Below are 22,208 nucleotides of genomic sequence, written 5' to 3' on the forward strand. Positions count from 1 at the left end.
TAAAAGTGCATTAAAATAGAAATGTTTTCTCCCAATACTGTCACGCTCATCAGCTGGAGTGCCCATGAGTTCCTCCAGAGGGCACTCCTTCCGACTTTGTTGTTCTCCCATTATGAACTACATTTCCCACAATCCTGTGCCTGGACTCATTATGGTTTAATTTCTCCCACCTGTTGATCTGTAAAGATTGAGACCTGATCTGTCGGCAGTATGGCACTGGCTCTGACACGCGCACACACACATTCTAATTTGCCGCTCCTCTCCTATTACCGCTATGGTCCGGGTGCACACGAGACTCATAGCACTTGTTAGTTCAAACACAGCGTACTCATTGCCCCTATAATAAACGCACCTTGCATACACACGCATACATATACATTCAAGGATAATTACTTGTTAGTCGATATGTGTTGAGTGAATCCGGGTGCGGAAGAGATGGAGATTAAACGTGATTGGTGGTTTCGAGGGCTATTTATAGCGCTCTGTCACGTCTCCGCAATAATGGCGCCACCCAGAACGGAGGATACTATGTGTTGTGTGATGTGGGAAATGTTGTTATGTTTATGTTAATTTATGTCTTTAAAGAATATTATGTGATGATGATACGCATTTTATGGGTTTATTTATGTTTGATGTGGATTTTTGGTGCGAGTTGACTTGAGCACCGTAAAATTTAATACTCCCCCTGGTTTTCGTAAATGATTGACTCTAACAGGGGAGGAGCCAACAGTATAAAAGAGTGTCTGAAGATTCATTCAGGGTCTTTTGGTAGGCCGATGTGTGAGTGTGCAAGTCTAGTGCCGCAAACGATTCAACCTGTTATTTTTCTCTGTAAAACCGCGTAATGTGGATACGAGTTAGTATTTTTTTTTTTTTTTTTTTTTTTTTTTTTTATTTATGTTTTTGCCGGTGGAAGAGTTGATTATTTTGTACAATTTTGGACTCACTTGTATATACTGCACACCTCTATATAAATAAAACATCACTTTTTTTTTTTTTTGCATTACTGCGTTGCGAGTTGGGTCATCATTTTTATTAATCCATCTTGGACCATAACACGTCCAGGGAGTGGGCTGACAACACCCACTTCCTACATGATCATTTACTGGTTTTAGATTACTTATTTAAACTCTTGTGTTTTAGTCGTGGGTCATGAGTCGTTGTTTGTATTTATGTCTCCATCGGGGTACCTGGATGTCTTGTTCTTTCCTTCGTGGTCTTTGTTTTATGTTCCTGTTTCTTTGTGTGGACTATTTGCCAGTTTCCAGGTTTGGAGTGTCTGTATTTTTGCCTTTTGTTATTAAAACTGTGCATTTGGATTCTCTCTCTGTCTTGTCTCTTCAAATACGTAACACTGACAGAAAAGCGAATTATATCTTCTACGCGAGCAAGACGTTTACATTGGATGGTGCGCTGCCTAGGAAATGCGAAACCGAATAGCAGTGCATGTGAATGCTCTATATTATAGAATTGCATGATGAAAAAAAATAGTCTATAAAAAATACATAATAATTTGTTCCTATGACTAATTTCTTTGTACATATTTCATTAATTTGTTCCCTTAAAAATAAATTTACTACAATTGTGGCCATATTTTAACTAAAATGAGGAAATTAATAAATTGTTAGGAGCGAATTCTTAATTCGTGGCCACGATCTATCACAATAACTTACTGTAATCAACTCAAAAGTTGTTTTCAAGTGTCTACTATATTTTGAGAACTCAAAATATTTCATGAGTTTAGCTTACAAACAGCATTACATTTATTTTATCTAATTCATTACTCCCTAAAACTAAAGTGCACCCACACATTGGCTCTGAAAGCTGGATGCACTCTTATATTTTCCGCCATGCTCGCTATGTGTATATGACGGACAACATTAAGCTTTGTAGACAGCAAGTCAGTGACATCCACGGGAGCAGAGGAGGAGAAACCCTCTGATTTTATCAAAAATATCTTAATTTGTGTTCCGAAGATAAACAAAGGTTTGAGACGACATGAGGGTGAGTATTTAATGACAGTAATTTCATTTTTGGGTGAACTAACCCTTTAATGAATGATTCAGCACTTTAAATGAATCAGTTGAGTCAAAGATTTAATGACCCATTCATAAACAACTGCCTCATTCTTGAATGAATCAGCTGTTTGAACAAATCGTTTGAATAAATGACTCATTAATACGGTCACTCGCCACCACCTACTGGCGTTTTAGTTTCACCGACGTTTCTTATTTGTATATTTAAAAATACCTCAAAAAATGATTTAATGCTGTTGTAATTTTTCAGTGTAAATGATTTCATTTGATTAGTAACAGCCATATAGTGTCTTATTATTGTAACTGAATTTATTGATCAAATTTAAGAATTTGAAATTAAAGATGAAACACTGATGAGAATGTTGCTTCAGAATAAATTATATTTACACCACAAAAAAATCAATTTTTTTCTGGCCATGCAACTTTTTTACACTGACAAGTGAATGACAGATTTACTTGTCTGAAGTACAAGCACATGACAAGGCTTAATGTCGAGCCCTGAAAATACTCACTTGAATCAGCTGATGTTTGAGACTCAGTTGCAGAAGAGCTTGTAGAGGCAGGGGGTGCTAAAATATTTAGATTCATGAAGAAAAACATAAATTAAGTAATATTCTTTGACATGCTTAAAAGGACATTTTTGCATGCAATGAAATTCTGTATTGCAAGAACTGTTAATAGAAGTTAACAGAAGTTAATACAACTGTGTAAATAATACAGTTTTTACAACTGAAATGTCACAGTTGACTATCTCTAATAATTTTATTCAAGTGCTGCTGTTTGGCAATTATCATAATACTACATTAGCAATAAAAATGAATGAAATAAAGCAATAATTGTTTACCCAGTTGTCCATGAACAATACTCACTTGTGACAGGTGTTTGAGGAGATGTTTGAGTTGAAGAACTGCTTGTAGTTACAGGGAAGGCTGTGATATATGGACATATACAGAAATAAAAACACAAACATTTACTAAATAGTATTTACAAGCTAACAAGGGCATATGTTCATACAATTAAGTTTTGTACTACAATCAATGTATTATTGTTAGAATATTAACTTATATTACATTACAAATGACTATAAATTATTTAATATAATCAGGGCTTGATATTAACACCTGCCAAATGCGGGTGGATTTCAGCAGTGGGGTGTAATACCTGGTACACATTGTTAAGATTTTGGGCTATCCCAGACAAAAAAAAAAAGAGCAATTGTGGTGATTTCTGTGATTGTGGATCCTAAACGGTTGGTCCTACGTCGTACAGTGAGAGAGATTCAAAGACGGCCGTTGTCATGGTCTTACTACCAAAGACAGCCTCCAATAATTTTCTGACAGTGTCAAAAAAAATTTGCATGATCATCTCACAGTTTGTTTGCTGCTACGACCTACGTCTACTGACTAGCCAATAAAATTGCAACATGAAATGGCTTATTAATCAACGTGACCTGGCACTAAAACTTGTTTTTTTTTTACTTTAAACAACATCTTACAAGATGCAACTGACATGCATTGACTAGCACTGTCATGGGAAATCCCCTTAAATGTTTAAAGGGCAAAGACAAAGATATTGCTTTCCTCAGCTGACATTCAAACTGATTTTGTGATTATGAATATAGGATTGATCTAAAGAATATCAGCTAGATGCAGGTAATGCACTCGTTTAGTCGATCTCTCTCAAAATAATCTACTGTACATAATACAATAAGTTTAAATGAAGCAACTCAAGAGTTCTTTTGTTACTAGTTCTAAAGAGACGTTTTAAAATTAGTAACGGAGGCTTGAGCTCATCCATTAAACTGCCAACTTGAGATTTTTAAAGACACTCCATTTTTGATTCTTATTTAATTACACACGTATGCTGTCGAACTGCTGTATAAACGCAATATCACATGAGCAGCCGTACGATATTGCTCTATAACAGCACAGCTGTGATTACCTACGGCACTTGGCCTGAATCACAGCCATGCTGATATAGAGCCATATCGCACGGTTGCTCGTCTGATATTGCATTTATACAAACTATTTAACCCTTTGAAATAGTTACTTTATTTGTCGTACGCCCTGAAATCAAAACCCATTCCAAAAAAAAAACTTTTCCATCTTTATTTAAAAATTTTGACTTAAGAAAAATAGAAAACACTGTACTTATTCAAAGAACCAGTTGTTTATTTACCTTTGCACCGCAAGAAAAGCAGAGATGGTCTCTAAAATGTGTGCAGCACTTCATTCGAGATAGAGGTGGGTGGAGCTACTGTACAAGGTTTTTCTGAGTTTGAGGATCCACTGGAGTTACAAGGTTTATTCACAAGCTCTTAGTATGAACTTCTATTCAAGTATAAAGTATAGGCAAAAAATACTGATTCTGCTCTGAGTGATTGGATTTATTTTCCTTTTTATTTCGCCGGTCGAGTAATTGTTGATAATAATTTAATCAATAAAACTTATCAATTGTCAATTAAGCAAGGTGCGTAGATTTGTGGTGCATTTGCCTCATGTGCAAAACACACATTGTTAGGGCTGTGATGGTGACGGGGTTGGATCTTTTGCTCAAATAATACAGAATGTCCAAATTACATTTTTAATGTGATCCAAACTTTAAAAGTGCATTAAAATAGACATGTTTTCTCCCAATACTCCAAAGCTACTGACTGTTACGATCATCAGCTGGAGTGCCCATGAGTTCCTCCAGAGGGCACTCCTTCCGACTTTGTTGTTCTCCCATTATGAACTACATTTCCGACAATCCTGTGCCTGGACTCATTATGGTTTAATTTCTCCCACCTGTTGATCATTTACTGGTTTTAGTTTGCCTTTTTAAACTCTTGTGTTTTAGTTGTTGGTCATGAGTCGTTGTTTGTATTTATGTCTCCATCGGGGTACCTGGATGTCTTGTTCTTTCCTTCGTGGTCTTTGTTTTATGTTCCTGTTTCTTTGTGTGGACTATTTGCCAGTTTCCAGGTTTGGAGTGTCTGTATTTTTGCCTTTTGTTATTAAAACTGTGTGTGCATTTGGATTCTCTCTCTGCCTTGTCTCTTCAAATACGTAACACTGACAGAAAAGCAAATTATATCTTCTACGCGAGCAAGACGTTTACATTGGATGGTGCGCTGTCTGGGAAATGCGAAACTGAATAGCAGCGCATGTGAAATGCTTTATATTATAGAGTTGCATGATGAAAAAAAAAATAGTCTATAAAAAATAAATAACAATAATTTGTTCCTATGACTAATTTCTTTGTAAATTTACTACAATTGTGGCCATATTTTAACTAAAATGAGGAAATTAATAAGTTGTTAGGAGCGAATTCTTAATTCGTGGCCATGATCTATCACAATAACTTACAGGTGCTGGTCATATAATTAGAATATCATCAAAAAGTTTATTTATTTCACTAATTCCATTCAAAAAGTGAAACTTGTATATTATATTCATTCATTACACACAGACTGATATATTTCAAATGTTTATTTCTTTTCATTTTGATGATTATAACTGACAACTAAGGAAAATCCCAAATTCAGTATCTCAGAAAATTAGAATATTGTGAAAAGGTTCAATATTGAAGACACCTGGTGCCACACTCTAATCAGCTAATTAACTCAAAACACCTGCAAAGGCCTTTAAATGGTCTCTCAGTCTAGTTCTGTAGGCTACACAATCATGGGGAAAACTGCTGACTTGACAGTTGTCCAAAAGACGACCATTGACACCTTGCACATGCAGGGCAAGACACAAAAGGTCATTGCAAAAGAGGCTGGCTGTTCACAGAGCTCTGTGTCCAAGCACATTAATAGAGAGGTGAAGGGAAGGAAAAGATGTGGTAGAAAAAAGTGTACAAGCAATAGGGATAACCGCACCCTGGAGAGGATTGTGAAACAAAACCCATTCAAAAATGTGGGGGAGATTCACAAAGAGTGGACTGCAGCTGGAGTCAGTGCTTCAAGAACCACTACGCACAGACGTATGCAAGACATGGGTTTCAGCTGTTGCATTCCTTGTGTCAAGCCACTCTTGAACAACAGACAGCGTCAGAAGCGTCTCGCCTGGGCTAAAGACAAAAAGGACTGGACTGCTGCTGAGTGGTCCAAAGTTATGTTCTCTGATGAAAGTATATTTTGCATTTCCTTTGGAAATCAGGGTCCCAGAGTCTGGAGGAAGAGAGGAGAGGCACACAATCCACGTTGCTTGAGGTCCAGTGTAAAGTTTCCACAGTCAGTGATGGTTTGGGGTGCCATGTCATCTGCTGGTGTTGGTCCACTGTGTTTTCTGAGGTCCAAGGTCAACACAGCCGTATACCAGAAAGTTTTAGAGCACTTCATGCTTCCTGCTGCTGACCAACTTTAAGGAGATGCAGATTTCATTTTCCAACAGGACTTGGCACCTGCACACAGTGCCAAAGCTACCAGTACCTGGTTTAAGGACCATAGTATCCCTGTTCTTAATTGGCCAGCAAACTCAGCAAACTTGCTCATACTTTTCCTGTTCATACTTTTCAGTTGGCCAAGATTTCTAAAAATCCTTTCTTTCTATTGGTCTTAAGTAATATTCTAATTTTCTGAGATACTGAATTTGGGATTTTCCTTAGTTGTCAGTTATAATCATCAAAATTAAAAGAAATAAACATTTGAAATATATCAGTCTGTGTGTAATGAATGAATATAATATACAAGTTTCACTTTTTGAATGGAATTAGTGAAATAAATCAACTTTTTGATGATATTCTAATTATATGACCAGCACCTGTATATTGCCTTTTGTTGAATTATCTGCTGCCACAGCAGTGATGCAGAATGTGTAATTGACTCCAGAAGTCAGATCAGTGATGTTATGGGAAGTGTTACTAGTTTCCTTTGTTTTGTCAGTCCATTTAACTTTAAAGAAAGATCTATTTCCAATTGGTTCATTCCATGACAGAAACACAGATGACTTCAGACACTCTGAGATTCCCAATCACATTTGGCTCTGTGTTACACAAGAAAAAATAATTCCGATTAGGAATTCAAATAGCATTTGTAATTAGACTAGAGTTAAGAAAGCCTGGGATCCTAAGGTGTTTCTATACAGTTTTCTGTTTAAAGCAAGTAAATATTCAATGGTTTTTGTAGCTGAAGGTTGAGAAGTTTCATTAAGATTAAACATCCAAACAGAGGTCTTACTGGGTTTCCCCTCGGTCACATGATCAGCTGAAACCGCAAACAGAAATGTGCTCCAGAAATGAGATCATTTATTTGGATAGAAGTGTTCTCAGTAGTCAGATTCTATACAAGCCATTTCTCCTCATCCTCTACTAGTTCTGTCCAGCATGATAGACTCCTTGGTTCCACTCAGATCATCCATAGCTCCTCATTGTCATTCACTTCCATCTAGTACACAACCTTCCCAGAGTCTTCCTCATCCTCCTCCTCTGGCACCTCACCAAGAACCTCCTGCTTCACCGGCTTGACCAGAGTCACTGTGGTTCTGTTTGTTTGACTTAGCCTAAGATTTTGGATTCTGCGGCTCTGCTTTGGCCCTTCAATCCCACGACTCCATCTTTTCTCTAAAATTCCTTGGCTCTACTGTTGTCCTCCATCCTTCCGGCACTACAGCAGACCCTTGTTCCCCAGGCTCCATCTTGGTATATCAATCTCCTGGCTCTCTAGTCCTTTGGCTCCAATTAGGTACTCCACCTTCCTTAGTCCCACCAGCTCTGCCTCAGTCTTCCGAATTTCCCAGCTCTGCCTTAGTTTTTGGTTCTTCTGGCTCCACCCTGGTCCTTCGATCTTCCTGCTCTCCCTCAGTCTCCGTTCCCTCCAGCGCCCCAATTGTTCATTTCCCTAGAGCTGTGATTTGTTCTCCTTCCATGGCCCTGGCCCTCCCTCCCATTACTGCCACCTACAAGCAATGTCCACCTGAACTGATTTGCTTTGTTTGGCATGAGGACTGCTATTTAAGGGGGTGAGGGGATAATGTCACAAATCATATGTTATTTTATATTCAAAGGCTTTTATTTTGATATGTTCACAGACTCTTGGTTGTATTTCTGCTTACTGTAGTTTATTTCCTGTTTATCATGGTTACCTTAGTTACTAATCATTCTCAGCTCTTAGTTTAGTTTCTATCCTTTGTGTATTCATACCCTTCCTCCTCATGAGCTGTTTGTCAGATCTTGTTTAACACAATCTCTGTTTATGTTGACATGTTTAAATCTAATGCAGTAGGATTTAGAGTTTGAAATTGGATGTTTCATGTATTTCTGAGTTTTGGATTTCATTATTAAAGCCTGCAATTAGATCCACACCTCGACTACTTCCCAGATGGAGGTTACATTAGTAGTCAAATCATTTAACTATTTACTCTGTAACAGGAACTTTGAATGATGATTTGTACAAAGAAGAAGAAAAAAATGAAAATGAGTTCTGGTGGAAATAAGAACAGGGAACAGTTCTACAGGATTTAAAACTTAGTAATATAATTATTCTTAGGTCATACGTTAAGTCAAATAGTTGGTTAGTCCAGTTGGTTCATCCCATGTCAAAAACACAGATGATGTTGAGACGTTACACACTTACACACGTTTACATGCACCAATTTTCGTCAATCCGAATGAATTGAATCCGAATGCAGATCTGTTTACATGTATTCTAAACAGTGTAATCTGATTCAAATAACCGTTTATATGTGTTTTATATACATTACGATTAAAACGTTTGCGCACGCGCTCTACGTGTGACGTCATATCAATCACACTTGTGGTAACCCGAGTTGCGTCAGCAGACGATGATCATGTATCGACGATGATCATGTATCGACGATAGCCACTGATATTTTCAAAAGCATCAAATCTTGGCATGGCAAGAAAGCATGGCAATCTTCTCATTTGTTTCACTGGTGTGTACGGCCACAAGAGAAATAATGGAATAAATTAAGATAGTTATATACCGTTATCAGCATATTATGTTGAAATTCTTCTCTGAGAGAATATGCTCCGTTAATGCAGCGTCAGACAGCTCCGTCACTTTTTACTTTCAATTTCTGTAGTGAATACTGACCGAGTTTGAGACTTTTTCACCAGCATAACTCTTGCGCAAAGTTTGCACGTTGCTACTTGTGTGATATCCATTGGCTCCCCTTCTTGTTTTAAAACGGAAAGATTTCCAATATTATGACGAAGGGATACAGCTACGCCACTGCCTGTTGGCATACATCTTTACAGCTAAAGACGTGAACGCGAACTTGTGCACTGCGTAATGCGTGTCAACATTGCACTGCGCATGTGCCCCAGAGAGTGCTGAATGCTATTGAGAAAGTAGTCGGATTTAAGTGTTTACATGGTAATTTTTTGCTTTTGGATCAGATTAGAAAAGGAATAAACCACCCATTCCAATCCGATCGAAATTTCATTTGGATCGAGCTCAATTGGATCGATTAAGGTGTTTACATGTACATTTTTCAATCCGATTGAGCCGTCAATCCGATTACAAATGGATTATTTGGGTGCATGTAAACGTAGCCACTGTGATCACCTATAACTCACAGAAAAAGCTGAATCTGCTTGAACACCCTCTGAAGACCGAATGTTCAACCAGATGGAGATCTAGGCAGGCCATGGTCAACAGGGTCCTCAAGCAGCAGAAAGCCATTGCCCAGGTTTTTTCAAATGACAGAAAGGTCAGATGTCTCACATTGATGTACTGAAGGCCATCATTAAGTCGCTCAGCCCTCTGGTTGAATTTACAAACGCGCTTTCTGGAGACAACTATATAAGTGTGTCTTTTTTACTGGCAGTGCAGGACGATGAAACAGATCTTACCAAAAGCATCAAAAAGAAGATAGTGAACTATTTTAATGGAAAATATACCAACTCATCAACACAAGAGCTGCTCGACATGGCCTCTGCCCTGGACCCGAGGTTCAAGTTAAAATATGTGAAGACAATCGAAGGTCCAAATGAAGAGGGTGATGACTGTCATGGTAATAATAAAAAATAAATAAAATAAGTGAATTAATGTGTTTTCAAAGTGTTATAATGTAATTCTAGTCATGAACGTTAACCATTTAGTCAGATTAAACATGTCATTCCTAATTTCGGTAACACTCTAACAAATCATCATTATTATTATTATTATTATTATTACCCTAATTTCTTTATATGTCCCATTCAAGGAGAAGACAGCAACGATGCCTGCTGATGAAACAGAGGAAGCTGCTGCACCGAAGAAGAAAAAAAAAGGCCCTGAGCAGCTTCTTTAAGGTTAATGTGGGTGAAGCTAGCTAAGAAGTATCTGTGCATCCTAGCCACAAGTTCCTCTTCAGAGAGGGTCTTTAGCACAGGTTGAAATTTTGTGACATGCCTGCGCTCATCTCTGAAACCAGACCATGTAAACAGGCTGGTGTTTCTGGCTAAAAATCTTTAAGAGATTACATTACCAAAAGCAGCAGTACCAGCATTTGCCATGTCATTTTATGTTGTAGTTGAACATTTATTTTCTGTTCTCGTCACTTCATAAAATTAAGGTTGAACCACTGTAGTCACATGGACTATTTTAACAATGTCTTTACTACCTTTCTGGGCCTTGAAAGTGGTAATAACGTTGCAGTCTATCAGAGACCAGAAAGCTTACAGATTTTATCCAAAATATCTTAACTTATAATATCTTATCTTAAGAATGAAGGTCTTAAGGGTTTGGGCCGACATGAGGCTGAGTAATTAATAACAGAGTTTTCATTTTTGGGTGAACTAACCCTTTAAGTTTCTCATTAACCCTCAAAAACCGAGACGGCCGCCGGCGGCCAAAAAGAACTATCGTTCTAAAATGTTTAATAACTTTTGAACCGCTAATCCAATCTGTATGCTTTTCTCGGCTTTCCAGTGATGTCGGATTTATCTCATTCTGACATTCAGAGGCTTCGTGGTGAGACTAGTTATGTCATCAAAATCTGCAGCATTGATTCGTTAAGGCAATGCATGTGGTTTGTTCCTCTAAGCCAAACAGGAACGATTGTTGATGCCTAGTCCCGCCTCCTATGCCCAGATTGGTTCAAACTATCATCATCTCAACCAATAAACATAGGTTTTGGTCATTTGAACCACAATACTAACATGTTTCTTTGGAAGTATGAATAAGCGCAAAGTGAAAGTATTTGCATGCGTGTGTATCTGCGTGTAAGAAAACAAACACAAAAATTACAGATTTGAATGAGAACACTCATGTTACAAAGCATGACTTTGACATAAAATGAACCAAAAATGAGGATAAAACAGCTTCACATCAGATAAGTTATTGCAATTTATGTTTTCAAACGTGTCTCTACGCAGTGAACCGGTACAATCAAATGCGACGCTTTCAGTGAGGAGTACAGCCACAGGACTGATCTGTTTGGTTGTTATATTATCTAAATACTTATTTTATAGTTTGTGAAGATCATTAACATTAGTAGTTCAGTTGAACTACTTATTTCTCTCTCTCATTTTGTGTGTATTTTGTGAAAAAAAACCTTTGCACTGTTTTTATTTTTATTCTCGTTGCACAAGACAATTTTCATAATTGTTTTCATTACTTGCAACACTATTTGTTTTCATTCATGTTCAGATTGAAAATATATTTCTCTAATAAGTCACTTTTGCTTTAGTGTTCTGTTGTATAACATTTTTTTGTATCAATTTTACTCCCTGGTCTTTTCTAGACACACATTAACAATAAATAAAGTACACCTGTTTATTCCTAATGAGTAATATTGTAGTTTTATCTAGAGTAATACTGTAACAAATGGCTATAACTTGCTTAGAGATTGTTAAATTTATAAAAAATTTCATCTGAAAGTTTAAAACATCCAAATATAACTTTTTAAAAGAAAAAAAAAAAAAAAAACTTCAGGAGGTTTTGTGTGAGTTTACAGTGAAAAACACTAGATTTTTGCTTTTTTTTTTTTTTTTTTTTGGAAATTCTGGGAATTTTATCCATTCTCAGACAAAATAAATGTAAAATTGGCACTTTAAATGAGCTAAACTGAAACTTCAAGTTGTCCTGTTTAAAATGATATATGGCACTTGATGCTGACTGCTAGAATGGGGTAGAAAACCAGAGAAAAGTGCAGGCGAGTCAGGAGGCCCAAAAATGCTCTAGGTCTTTAAGGGTTAATAGACTAGATCCAATTGAATAGGCAAATTGCACACCCATTTCAAATCTTCCATTTATGTCTAAAATACTAGAAACATTTTGTCAGGATTCAGGTCCCATCATTGCACAGAAACTGTGCATGATAAAATTACAAATTGCTTACTTCTAGCTTGGTAATATTATGCCGATGATACTCAGTTTTATGTAAGCAATAAGGTACGAGAGGCCAAGCTGTATTGTGAAGAAGTCACAGCTGATGGGCATTGTTAGGCATGTCTTCAGAGACCGCACTGTGTATGTGCGCACGCTATGCTCTCTGTCCATTTGTTAGGAGTTAAGAGTTCCAGTTTTCAATGTGCAGAAGTTTCTCAGTGTGAAAAAGAGAAAAAAAGAGAAAATCATGTCGCAAACAATCAGGAGATGTGTGCCACCGTGTTCACGGCCCACGCCTGATTATGATACGCATGAGTTCTGCTTTGAGTGTTTTGGGTGAAAGCATGCTGCCCTTGCATTTGACCATGGCGAGTGCGAGCACTGTGAGTTCCCACTCAGTTGGTCACGTTCGACATACGTCAGACAGACCGACGAATAGGAATCTCGCTAGAGAGGCCAATCTGCTTCGAGTGTAACTAAAACGAGCCAATGCACATTGGCATGCAATCATATGCAGCAGCTGCTCGTCTCACAGTGCAGATATTTAATGAGCAGCAGATGCATTGCATCTTCAGCTTTTCGCTTCGGATCCGGACATATGTGTCTGTGTTTCTGCAAGCAAGTGTCTTCTGAGACGATGCCAGCTCTTCAAACTTATTTTTTCCTAGTGCGGGTGGACAGCATAGCAGCGGGATCGAGTCCTCTCTTTCTTTTGATTATTTTTCTTTTTTGCTTTATTTAAGCAAAGCTGTTCCCAGCTGTAAAAGGTTGTTTTCACGGCCGGTAACAGTGCGCTTTTGAGCGCTGAATAGCTGTTTTCACAGCTGGTAAGAGCAGCGTCTTCAAAGAGAGGAGAGCACAAGACAGGCTGCACACAATCCCTGTCTGTGTTGCCGCGGCCGTTCCCCTGTGTGCTTCACCACTGTTAAAGAGCAAGTCCCTAGAAGAGCTTACACAAGTAGAGCTTGCATCTTTTTAAAGTGTGTTTCTGGATTCGGTTGTTAGCTGGCACCGGTCGTGACGTCACGATCGCTGCGTTACGTGTCTGGGCTTAAAGCACGCTGAGGCTGCATTTGTGGATGAGTCATGTACCCATTGTGGGAAGATGATCATCTCGGAGTTGCGATTGAGACTCCAGTTCCTGAAAAGGGACGGAGTCCCGGTGCCGCTGCCTCGATCCAATCCTCCTCAGAGGGTTGCGGTAACGGTGCCCAATTCGGATCCGGAGATGATGGCTATGCTTTCCCGGGCCGCCAACAGGCTCATGTGGAATCCTCTACCATGTCCCGAGCCCTCGCCGTTGGACGATTGGTATCTCGGGGTTGCGTGTGCTGGTTCCCAGCCACCCACCCCGGTTTCTTTCTTCCCAGAGGTGCACGAAGAACTCACCAGTACATGGACGGCACCTTTTACTGCCCAAAACCGTTCCAGTGGGTCCTCCTCCCTCACCACCCTTGATGGCGGTGCGGCGAAGGGTTATACGCGCATCCCCCTTGTGGAGCAGGCCGTTGCTATGCAACTGTGCCCTAACTCCACCTGGCGGGGGGAGCCGTCTCTTCCTTCCCGGGCCTGCAAGCACTCATCGGATCTTACCAGCAAGGCTTGCCAGCCCTGCAGGGAAGCTGTTTCTGCCCTACACGCTATGGCGTTGTTGCAGGTCCATCAGGCCAAGGCACTGAAGGACCTGCATGAGAGTAGTCACGATCCACAAGTTCTTCAGGAACTTTGTACCGTGACGGACCTCGCGCTTAGTGTGACGAAGGTTACGGCGCGGTCAGTGGGTTGTGCGATGTCCACTATGGTGGTCCAGGAACACCATCTCTGGCTGTGGCTGGCCGACATGAGGGATACCGACAAAGTCGGGATTCTTAATTCCCCCATGTCCCAGATCGGCCTCTTCGGCGACGCAGTCGAGAACATTGCCCAGCAGTTCTCGGATGTACAGAAGCAGTCTGAGATTATCAGCCAAATCCTGCAGCGGCGGTCAGCTGCTGCATCCACCCATCCACCTCCGTCAGCACCTCAGCCAGCTCGTCGCCGAGGGCGCACCCCCTGCAGTTGCCCCCGCTTCAGCGCCGCAGCAGCAGCCTCCATCCAAGCCGTGCTGTGGAGCCGGTCGCAAGCGGGGTGCCCAGTCTGTCCAGGCTCCCGCCAAGAAGGGTGGTAATTCCAAAAGCAAGAGGTCCTAGGACAGGTGACCTGAAGATGGATGGGATTGCTCTTCAGGAGATGGTGACCACACCACTCCTTCCCCCGGAGAAGGGCCGGGTGGTAAATCCTGTGTTTTGTTTTGTTTCTGTTCCGCCGCTAGCCCAACAACCAGCGGCACCCAAATTTTCAAAAAAAGAGCAGTTTCCTTCATCTCTGGGTCTGAAGAGAGCTTGGAGAGTAGTGGGAAGAGAAAAACCTCTCCACTCTCATCCCCCTCTTCTATTGCCAGTGGACAGCACCACGTGGTTCGAGGCAACCAAAGCCTCTCCTGCGCCCTCTGTCCAACTAGGTAGGTGTTGCACAGCACACTCAGACTCCGCTTCAGGCCGCCTCACAAAGAGAGCCTCCCGAGCCGTGTCCCTGCATTCCACCTTGCTGCCCCACTGCGGGTACGCCTACAGTCCCTTTGATCCTGCTTATATGGTCTATGCGAGCCTAATTAGCGCTCCCCAGTTCGTCTCGCTGGCTCATTCGGACCATCAGGCTCGGCTATGCGATTCAATTCGCCCGGCGTCCCCCCAAGTTCAGGGGCGTCCACTTCACTGCGGTGAAAGCTGTCGATGCCCATATCTTGCGTGCAGAGATCGCGGTCCTACTGGCGAAGGACGCGATAGAGCTGGTCCCTCCAGCCGATATGAGGTCAGGGTTCTACAGTCCCTACTTCAATGTACCCAAGAAAAGCAGTGGGTTACGACCAATCTTGGACCTGCGAGTTTTGAATCGGAGCCTCTACAAGCTACCATTCAAAATGCTCATGCAGAAACGCATTTTCGAGTGCATCCATCCCCAAGATTGGTTTGCAGCGATCGACATGAAAGATGCATACTTTAATGTCTCGATCCTCCCTCGACACAGGCCGTTCCTGCACTTTGCGCTCTAGGGACGAGCATATCAGTACAAGGTCCTGCCCTTCGGGCTGGCCCTGTCTCCCTGCGTCTTCACGAAAGTTGTGGATGGAGCCCTTGTTCCCATGAGAGAACAGGGTGTTCGCATCCTCAACTATCTTGACGACTGGCTCATTCTAGCTCAGTCTCGGGATCAGTTGTGCGAACACAGGGACCTGGTGCTCAGTCACCTCAGCCAGTTGGGCCTTCAGGTCAACTGGGAAAAGAGCAAACTCTCCCCTGTGCAGAGGATCTCTTTTCTCAGTATGGAGTTGGATTCGGTCGAACAGACAGCATGCCTCAATGTGCTCAGCTGGTGTTGAACTGCTTGAATACCTTCAAAGGCAGGACAGCAGTCCACTGAAATTCTTTCAGAGGCTCCTGGGGCCTATGGCAGCCACAGCAGCAGTAACCCCGCTCGGTTTGCTTCATATGAGACCGCTTCAGCACTGGCTTCACGGCCGAGTCCCGAGATGGGTGTGGCAATGCGGCATGTTCCTAATGGCAGTCGCTCCGGAATGCCGCTAAGCCTTCAGCCCGTGGTCGGACCCCTTGTTTCTTCCGGCAGGAGTGCCCCTAGAGCAGGTGTCCCGGCATGCTGTGGTATTCACAGATGCCTCTGCCACCGGCTGGGGTGCCATGTACAACGGGCATGCAGTATCAGGGGTGTGGATGGGCCCCCAGCTGCATTGGCATGTCAACTGCCTCGAGTTGCTAGCAGTACACCTTGCCCTGGGCCGCCTGAAAGGGCTGTTACAGGGCAAGCATGTGCTGGTCCGTACGGACAACACCGCGACCGTTGCATACATCAACCGTCAGGGTGGTCTACGCTCCCGTCACATGTAGCAACTCGCCTACCATCTCTTTCTTTGGAGTCAGAAGCATCTGAGGTCACTTCACGCCACTCATGTCCCCAGTGTGCTCAACCGTGTGGCCGACGAGCTCTCACGAGCTGCGCTGTCGGGAGAGTGGCGACTCCACCCCCAGGTGGTCCAGCTGATTTGGAGAGAGTTCGGAGAGGCTCAGGTAGACCTGTTTGCCTCCCCAGAAACCTCCCACTGCAAGCTGTTTTACTCCCTGTCCAAAAGGGAACACTCGGTACAGATGCACTGGCACACAGCTGGCCCCGGGGCCTTCGCAAATATGTGTTTCCCCCAGTGAGCCTACTTGCACAGACCTTGTGCAAAGTCAGAGCGGACGAGGAGCAGGTCCTGCTAGTTGTGCCCTACTGGCCCAACCGGACCTGGTTCCCGGAACCCACACTCCTCACGACAGCCCCTCCCTGGCGCATTCCTCTGAGGAAGGACCTTCTTTCTCAGAGACGGGGCACCCATTGGAGGTTATAGGTGACTTACCCCCCGAGCTACTTAACACCATCACTTTAGCACATGCACCATCTACGAGACGTGCTTAAGCCTTGAAGTGGAACCCGTTCGTCAAGTAGTGTGTTCTTCTCACTGAGAAGACCCCCGAAGATTTTCAATCAGAGTCGTGCTTTCCTTTTTGCAGCAAGGGTTGGAGCGTAGACTGTCTCCCTCCACCCTCAAAGTTCATGCTGCAGCAATATCCGCATACCACGACCACATCGATGGCAAGTCTGTTGGTAACCACGACCTGGTCGTCATGTTCCTTAGGGGGGTGAGACAGTTAAATCCTCCTCGACCCCCCTCCATACCCTCTTGGGATCTTGCTCTGGTGCTTCGAGCACTCCAGAATGCTCCCTTTGAGCCCTTGCAGTCAGCAGAATTAAAGATTCTGTCTATGAAGTCTTTACTGCTGGTTGCATTGGCCTCCATCAAGAGGGTAGGGGACCTGCGGGCATGCTCTGTCCAGTCTGCGCTTTGCGACTGTACATTGACAGAACTCAAAGCCTCAGGACCTCAGACCAGCTCTTTGCCTGTTACAGAGGCCAGCAGAAGGGAAAGGCTGTCTCCAAGCAGAGGATGGCCCACTGGATAGTGGGCGCCATCACCTTGGCTTACCAAGCACAAGGCACGCTCAGGTTGCATGCTCACTCTATGAGGTGTTGCATCCTCTTGGGCGCTGGCTCGTGGCGCCTCGCTGACAGATATTTGTAGAGCTGCAGGCTGGGTGACACCTAACACATTCACTAGATTATATAGCCTTTGTGTCGAGCCAGTCTCCTCCCGTGTTGTCACCTCAACCGGTCAGAGGCACGGAGAGGCCCCAGCTTAGTGTTGGCTAGGCATGGGCCAGTATGAGATTTTGATGGTATGATAACCTTAAGCAAAAATATCATGGTTTCACAGTATCACAGTATTGCAATTACAGCTCTAAAATGTGTTATTTTAAAATGTCGAGGTAAAAAACAACTTTTTTCCTTTGAACACAATATATTTCTAAGCAACATAGAATATTTGGAAAAGTAGTAAAATGTATTTTAGATTAAATAATTAAAATAAATAATTTAATTCTTCTTAATTAAATTAAAATTATATAAATAAAATAAATGCAGTCATTTAAGTGAGCCTAAACCTGCAGCTCAACAATAATTAGAAAAGAAATTGAATTATTTTTTGAATTATATATACACAAGAACACACACACAGGTGACTGACTGACTGACTGCTCGCACCAACGGAGGGGGAGGGGTCGTGTAACTCACTACGCTGCACACAGCCTGGAGGATTCCTGCACTTAGCGTCTTTGACACGACATAAAAAACAGCTCATACCGCAGGAACGGTATCACAGAAAAATTTTGTGGTTTTGAAACCGTGACGTTTTCAAACCGTGGTATACCTTGAAACCGGTAACCGGCCCATGCCTAGTGTCGGCTTGCTGCCCTTCATGCGCATATTGCTCCAGAGAGTCCCTGCAAGGCAGACCCTGTTGAGTCCTCCGATTACCCTTCGGCAGCCGGACGTAGCGGAGCATCTGGCGCCAAGCCTATACTCCGTTGAATCCTTGAGAACCGGATTTAGGCTGGGTTCCATATGTGTGACCCTACGGGGATCCCATATGTGTATTCCACGGTTGCTCCTAAACGAAGCCCGTGTCTTTTCCTCTAGGGAGAACCCACCTCTCATCGGGTTGGAGTCACCCCAGTTCTTCCATATGTAGTACAGCCCTACGGGGTTAGTCCATATGTACTTTTCCACATAACTCCTTCAGGGGAAGGATGTGGCTTCCGCAGTCTTCCTTTCCAGTAAAAGGGTACACTTTCCCAGTGTTATCCAATAGTTTCACTGAATGGGTTTTTTGGGGAACAGCAGTGATCGACACTCTCTGTGTTAGCCCTGTCCCACCGTCCTTAGGCAAGGGGGTACAAGAGGCTTGCAACAGAGCGCTGGAAGCTCCTGTGGCGCTTTGGTAGGGATTCCCATTCGTCAGTCTGTCTGACGTACATCGAACGTGACCGACTGAATGGGAACGTCTCGGTTACAAAGGTAACCCTTGTTCCCTGAAGGAGGGAATGGAGACGTACGTCCCGTCGCCACAGTCGCTGTACCCCGCTGATGCTGCCGCCTAACCTGTTCGGCTCCTCAGCAAAAACCTGAAGATGCAACACACCTGCTGCTCATTAAATACCCGCACTGTGAGGCGAGCAGCTGCTGCATATGATTGCATGCCAATTGCATGCCGTTTTAGATACACTCGAAGCAGATTGGCCTCTCTAGCGAGATTCCTATTTGTCGGTCTGTCCGATGTATGTCCCCGTTCCCTCCTTCAGGGAATGAGGGTTACCTTTGTAACCGAGATGTTGTTCTCCATTATAATGCTTTGCACTTGTCTCGCATATTTTCAGGGGCAAGCTCTCACATAAAGATTGTAGGGTTCGCAAGTCGATCTGGCTAAGGAGTGGGAGACAGGTCCTTTCCTATTCTCTTGTTCTCTCTCCAGATTGCAAAATCCTCCTGTCTGCTGCTGAAGGACGTAAGGCTGAGGACGTAGGTTCTCTTTTCAATAAAGATTCTAGTGGTTCATATCTCATGTTTGCCGGGGCAACGAACAGATTACACAGGTCCGCATTTATGTATGCAGAAGGAACTGAGCAGATGGGAGATTCCCTTTCTCTCTTATTCATATGATCTTGTGCAAACGAATTGTGTGTTTGCAAGCTATCATTTTAAGATTCTTTGTTGAAACTATTCTAATATTAAAATAACTATATTCAGCCTTTCATCCAGACTGTTTTAACTGTCTGGTTGATATTTGGCTGCATTTAATTTTGAGGAATTAAATTATTTACTCATCAGATTTGAGAAGTTAGATGCTTGTATTAATATCGTCACTTAAAAAAAGTTAGATCTCCATGGTCTTAACTGTTCTCTCAGAACGTAAAAGTTCAAGGTGTTAATGATCAAGATGGTTGTGTCTCAGATCCAACACAAAGATTGGTTTGTCACAATTGATCTCAAGAATGCCTGTTTTCATATAGAAATTCTACCACAATGCAGGAAGTTCCTTGAGGTTCGCTTTTAGGAGCGAAGCTTACCAATATCAGGTTCTTCCATTCAGCCTAGCCTTGTCACCCCACACATACAAAAAAATGCATGGATGCAGCTCTGGCTCGGTTGTGACTCCAGGGCATCCGCATTTTAAATTACATAGATGACTGGCTGATTTTAGTCCAGTCTCAAGAGCTTGGGCTTCAACATCAGGATGTTGTCCTCGCTCATCTTGTATCTCTGGGGTTGAGACTCAATACCAAGAAAAGCATTCTCTCTCCTGTGCAGAGGACAGTGTATTTAGGGGTTGTATGGGACTTGGTCACCATGCGGGCACAACTGTCCCCCGCATGTGTTGATGCATCTTAAACACCCTGAGCGATATTAGGCTAGGTCACGAAATTTCCATAACTTTCAAAGAATTCTAGGTCTTACGGCAGCTATGTCCACAGTGTTACCTTTGGGCCTTCCGCACATGTGGCTGTTTCAGTTGTGGTTCAGAGCCAGGGGATTTCATCCAAGGGCCGATCCCCAGAGGAAAAAAGGGTAAGGGCACACGCCAAGTGATTTGTGCTTTTTCTAAAATCCATGTTTATGGAAAGCGCACATGCTGAATGCTTTGTGCACTTTCTAAAATCCATGTTTATGGTAAGGGTTAAGCGCAGCGGGCTTCGTACCCTTTCTGTGTGGTTCAGACCCCGGTTCCTCACCTTGGGTCCCACTCTATGCATGTGTTGTCGTTGATGCTAATGACAGACGCTTCCGTCAACAGGTCCATCAACAAGGGTCTTGTCTCTTGCTGATAGTGCCTTGTTGGCTGACCAGAGTTTGGTTCTCAGATCTAATATCCCTCCCCGACAGCTCGCCTTGGGCGATTCCTAACCTTCTGCCTCAGGCACAGGGGACGATATTCCATTCCCGGCCAAAGCTTTGGAACCTCCATGTTTAGCCCCTGAGGGGGACCAGCTAAGAAATGTTGGACTTCCAGCTGATGTAGTAGAGACTATTCTGAGTGCCAGGGCTCCCTCCACTAGAAGAATGTACGCCCTTAAATGGCATGTTTTTGAAAAGTGTTGCACTACACGTTGTACAGACCCAGTTCACTGGCAGATTGTTTCAGTGCTGGAGTTTCTGCAGGAAAAGTTGTCAGCAGGCACATGTTCTGCTACTCTCAGATTATTTGTGGCAGCCATTTTGGCTTGCCATGCTCTGATTGACGAGGTTTCAGTGGGAAAACATCCTCTGATTGCTGTCAGAGTGAAGGTTCCCTCATGGGACTTAGCTGTTGTCTTTGAGCGGCAGGTTGACACTCCTTTTGAACCACTAGTCAGTGCCTGTCAAGCCTCTGACTCTAAATATGTTTTTTTTTTCTTTTGGCTATTACATGACTAAAGAGAACGTCTCGGGTTACTTGTGTAACCCTGGTTCCCTGAATAGGGAATGAGACGCTACGTCATATGACGTTATGGTATAAACAATTGATCTTTTTTACGCCACAGGGCAGCTCTGTGGACATATGCATCTAAAGCCCTCACTGGGCAGAGCAGATTGAGTTTCTCCTGATCCGAAGTCTCGAAGGAAGGAGGATAGAAGGCCTGGAGCACAATAGGACCTGGGACATTGGTGGGGACCTTCGGCACATAGCCAGGTCTAGCATGAAGGAATGCCTTCACCATTCCTGGGGCAAATTCCAGGTAAGATGGAGCAACTGAAAGTGCTTGTAAGTCTCCTATCCTTTTCAGGGAAGTGATAGCAAGTAAGAAGATAGTTTTTAGGAACTTTTCTGAAACCTCCTCTAATGGTTCGAAGGGAGCCTCGGCTAACCCTTGCAATACCATGGCCAAGTCCCAGGCCGGAACCCTTGTGCACACTGGAGGCCTCAACCTCAGTGTACCACGGAGGAAGCGTGTGACAAGGGGGTCTCGTCCTACCGAGGAATCCCCCTCAAGAGGAGCATGATAGGCCGAGATAGCCGCAACATAGACCTTTAAGGTTGAAGGAGATAGGCCCTCCGAGAATTTTTCTTGGAGGAATCTTAGCACGAAGCTTATAGAAGAGTGGACAGGGTCCGTATTATTTCGTCTACACCAAGTAGAAAATAAATTCCATTTATAGGAATACAAGGGTGAGGAGTTTCTCTGAAGCTTCCTCTAGTGGTTCGAAGGGAGCCTCAGCTAACCCTTCTAATACCACGGCCAAGTCCCAGGCCGGAGTCCTTGTACGTACTGAAGGCCTCAGCCTCAGAGTACCACGGAGGAAAGCGTATAAAAAAGGGGGGTCTTGACCTACCGAGGAATCCCCCAGAGGAGCATGGCCGAAATGGTCGCAACATAAACCTTCAAGGTTGAAGGGGATAAAAACATCCGAGAACTTGTCTTGGAGAAATTGAAGCACAAGGCTAATAGAAG

At 43.0% G+C, this 22,208-nt stretch overlaps 2 protein-coding genes across 51 annotated transcripts in view; both read right to left on the reverse strand.

Moving 5' to 3' along the window:
- LOC127506632 (receptor-type tyrosine-protein phosphatase eta) overlaps positions 1-22,208 on the reverse strand; it is a 222,914-nt gene that overhangs the window by 68,672 nt on the left and 132,034 nt on the right. The gene's annotated exons all lie outside the window — the stretch shown is intronic.
- Positions 1-22,208, reverse strand: part of LOC127506638 (uncharacterized) — a 55,962-nt gene that overhangs the window by 1,940 nt on the left and 31,814 nt on the right. Inside the window, exons 3-4 of the mRNA XM_051883259.1 lie at positions 2,906-2,965; positions 2,549-2,605 (exon numbers count right to left, since the gene is read on the reverse strand). Coding sequence (XP_051739219.1) covers positions 2,549-2,605; positions 2,906-2,965 — 117 coding nt within the window. The remainder of the gene's footprint in view (positions 1-2,548; positions 2,606-2,905; positions 2,966-22,208) is intronic.

This window comes from Ctenopharyngodon idella, chromosome 24 (genome assembly GCF_019924925.1).
Source record: "Ctenopharyngodon idella isolate HZGC_01 chromosome 24, HZGC01, whole genome shotgun sequence".
Taxonomy (NCBI): Eukaryota; Metazoa; Chordata; class Actinopteri; order Cypriniformes; family Xenocyprididae; genus Ctenopharyngodon; species Ctenopharyngodon idella.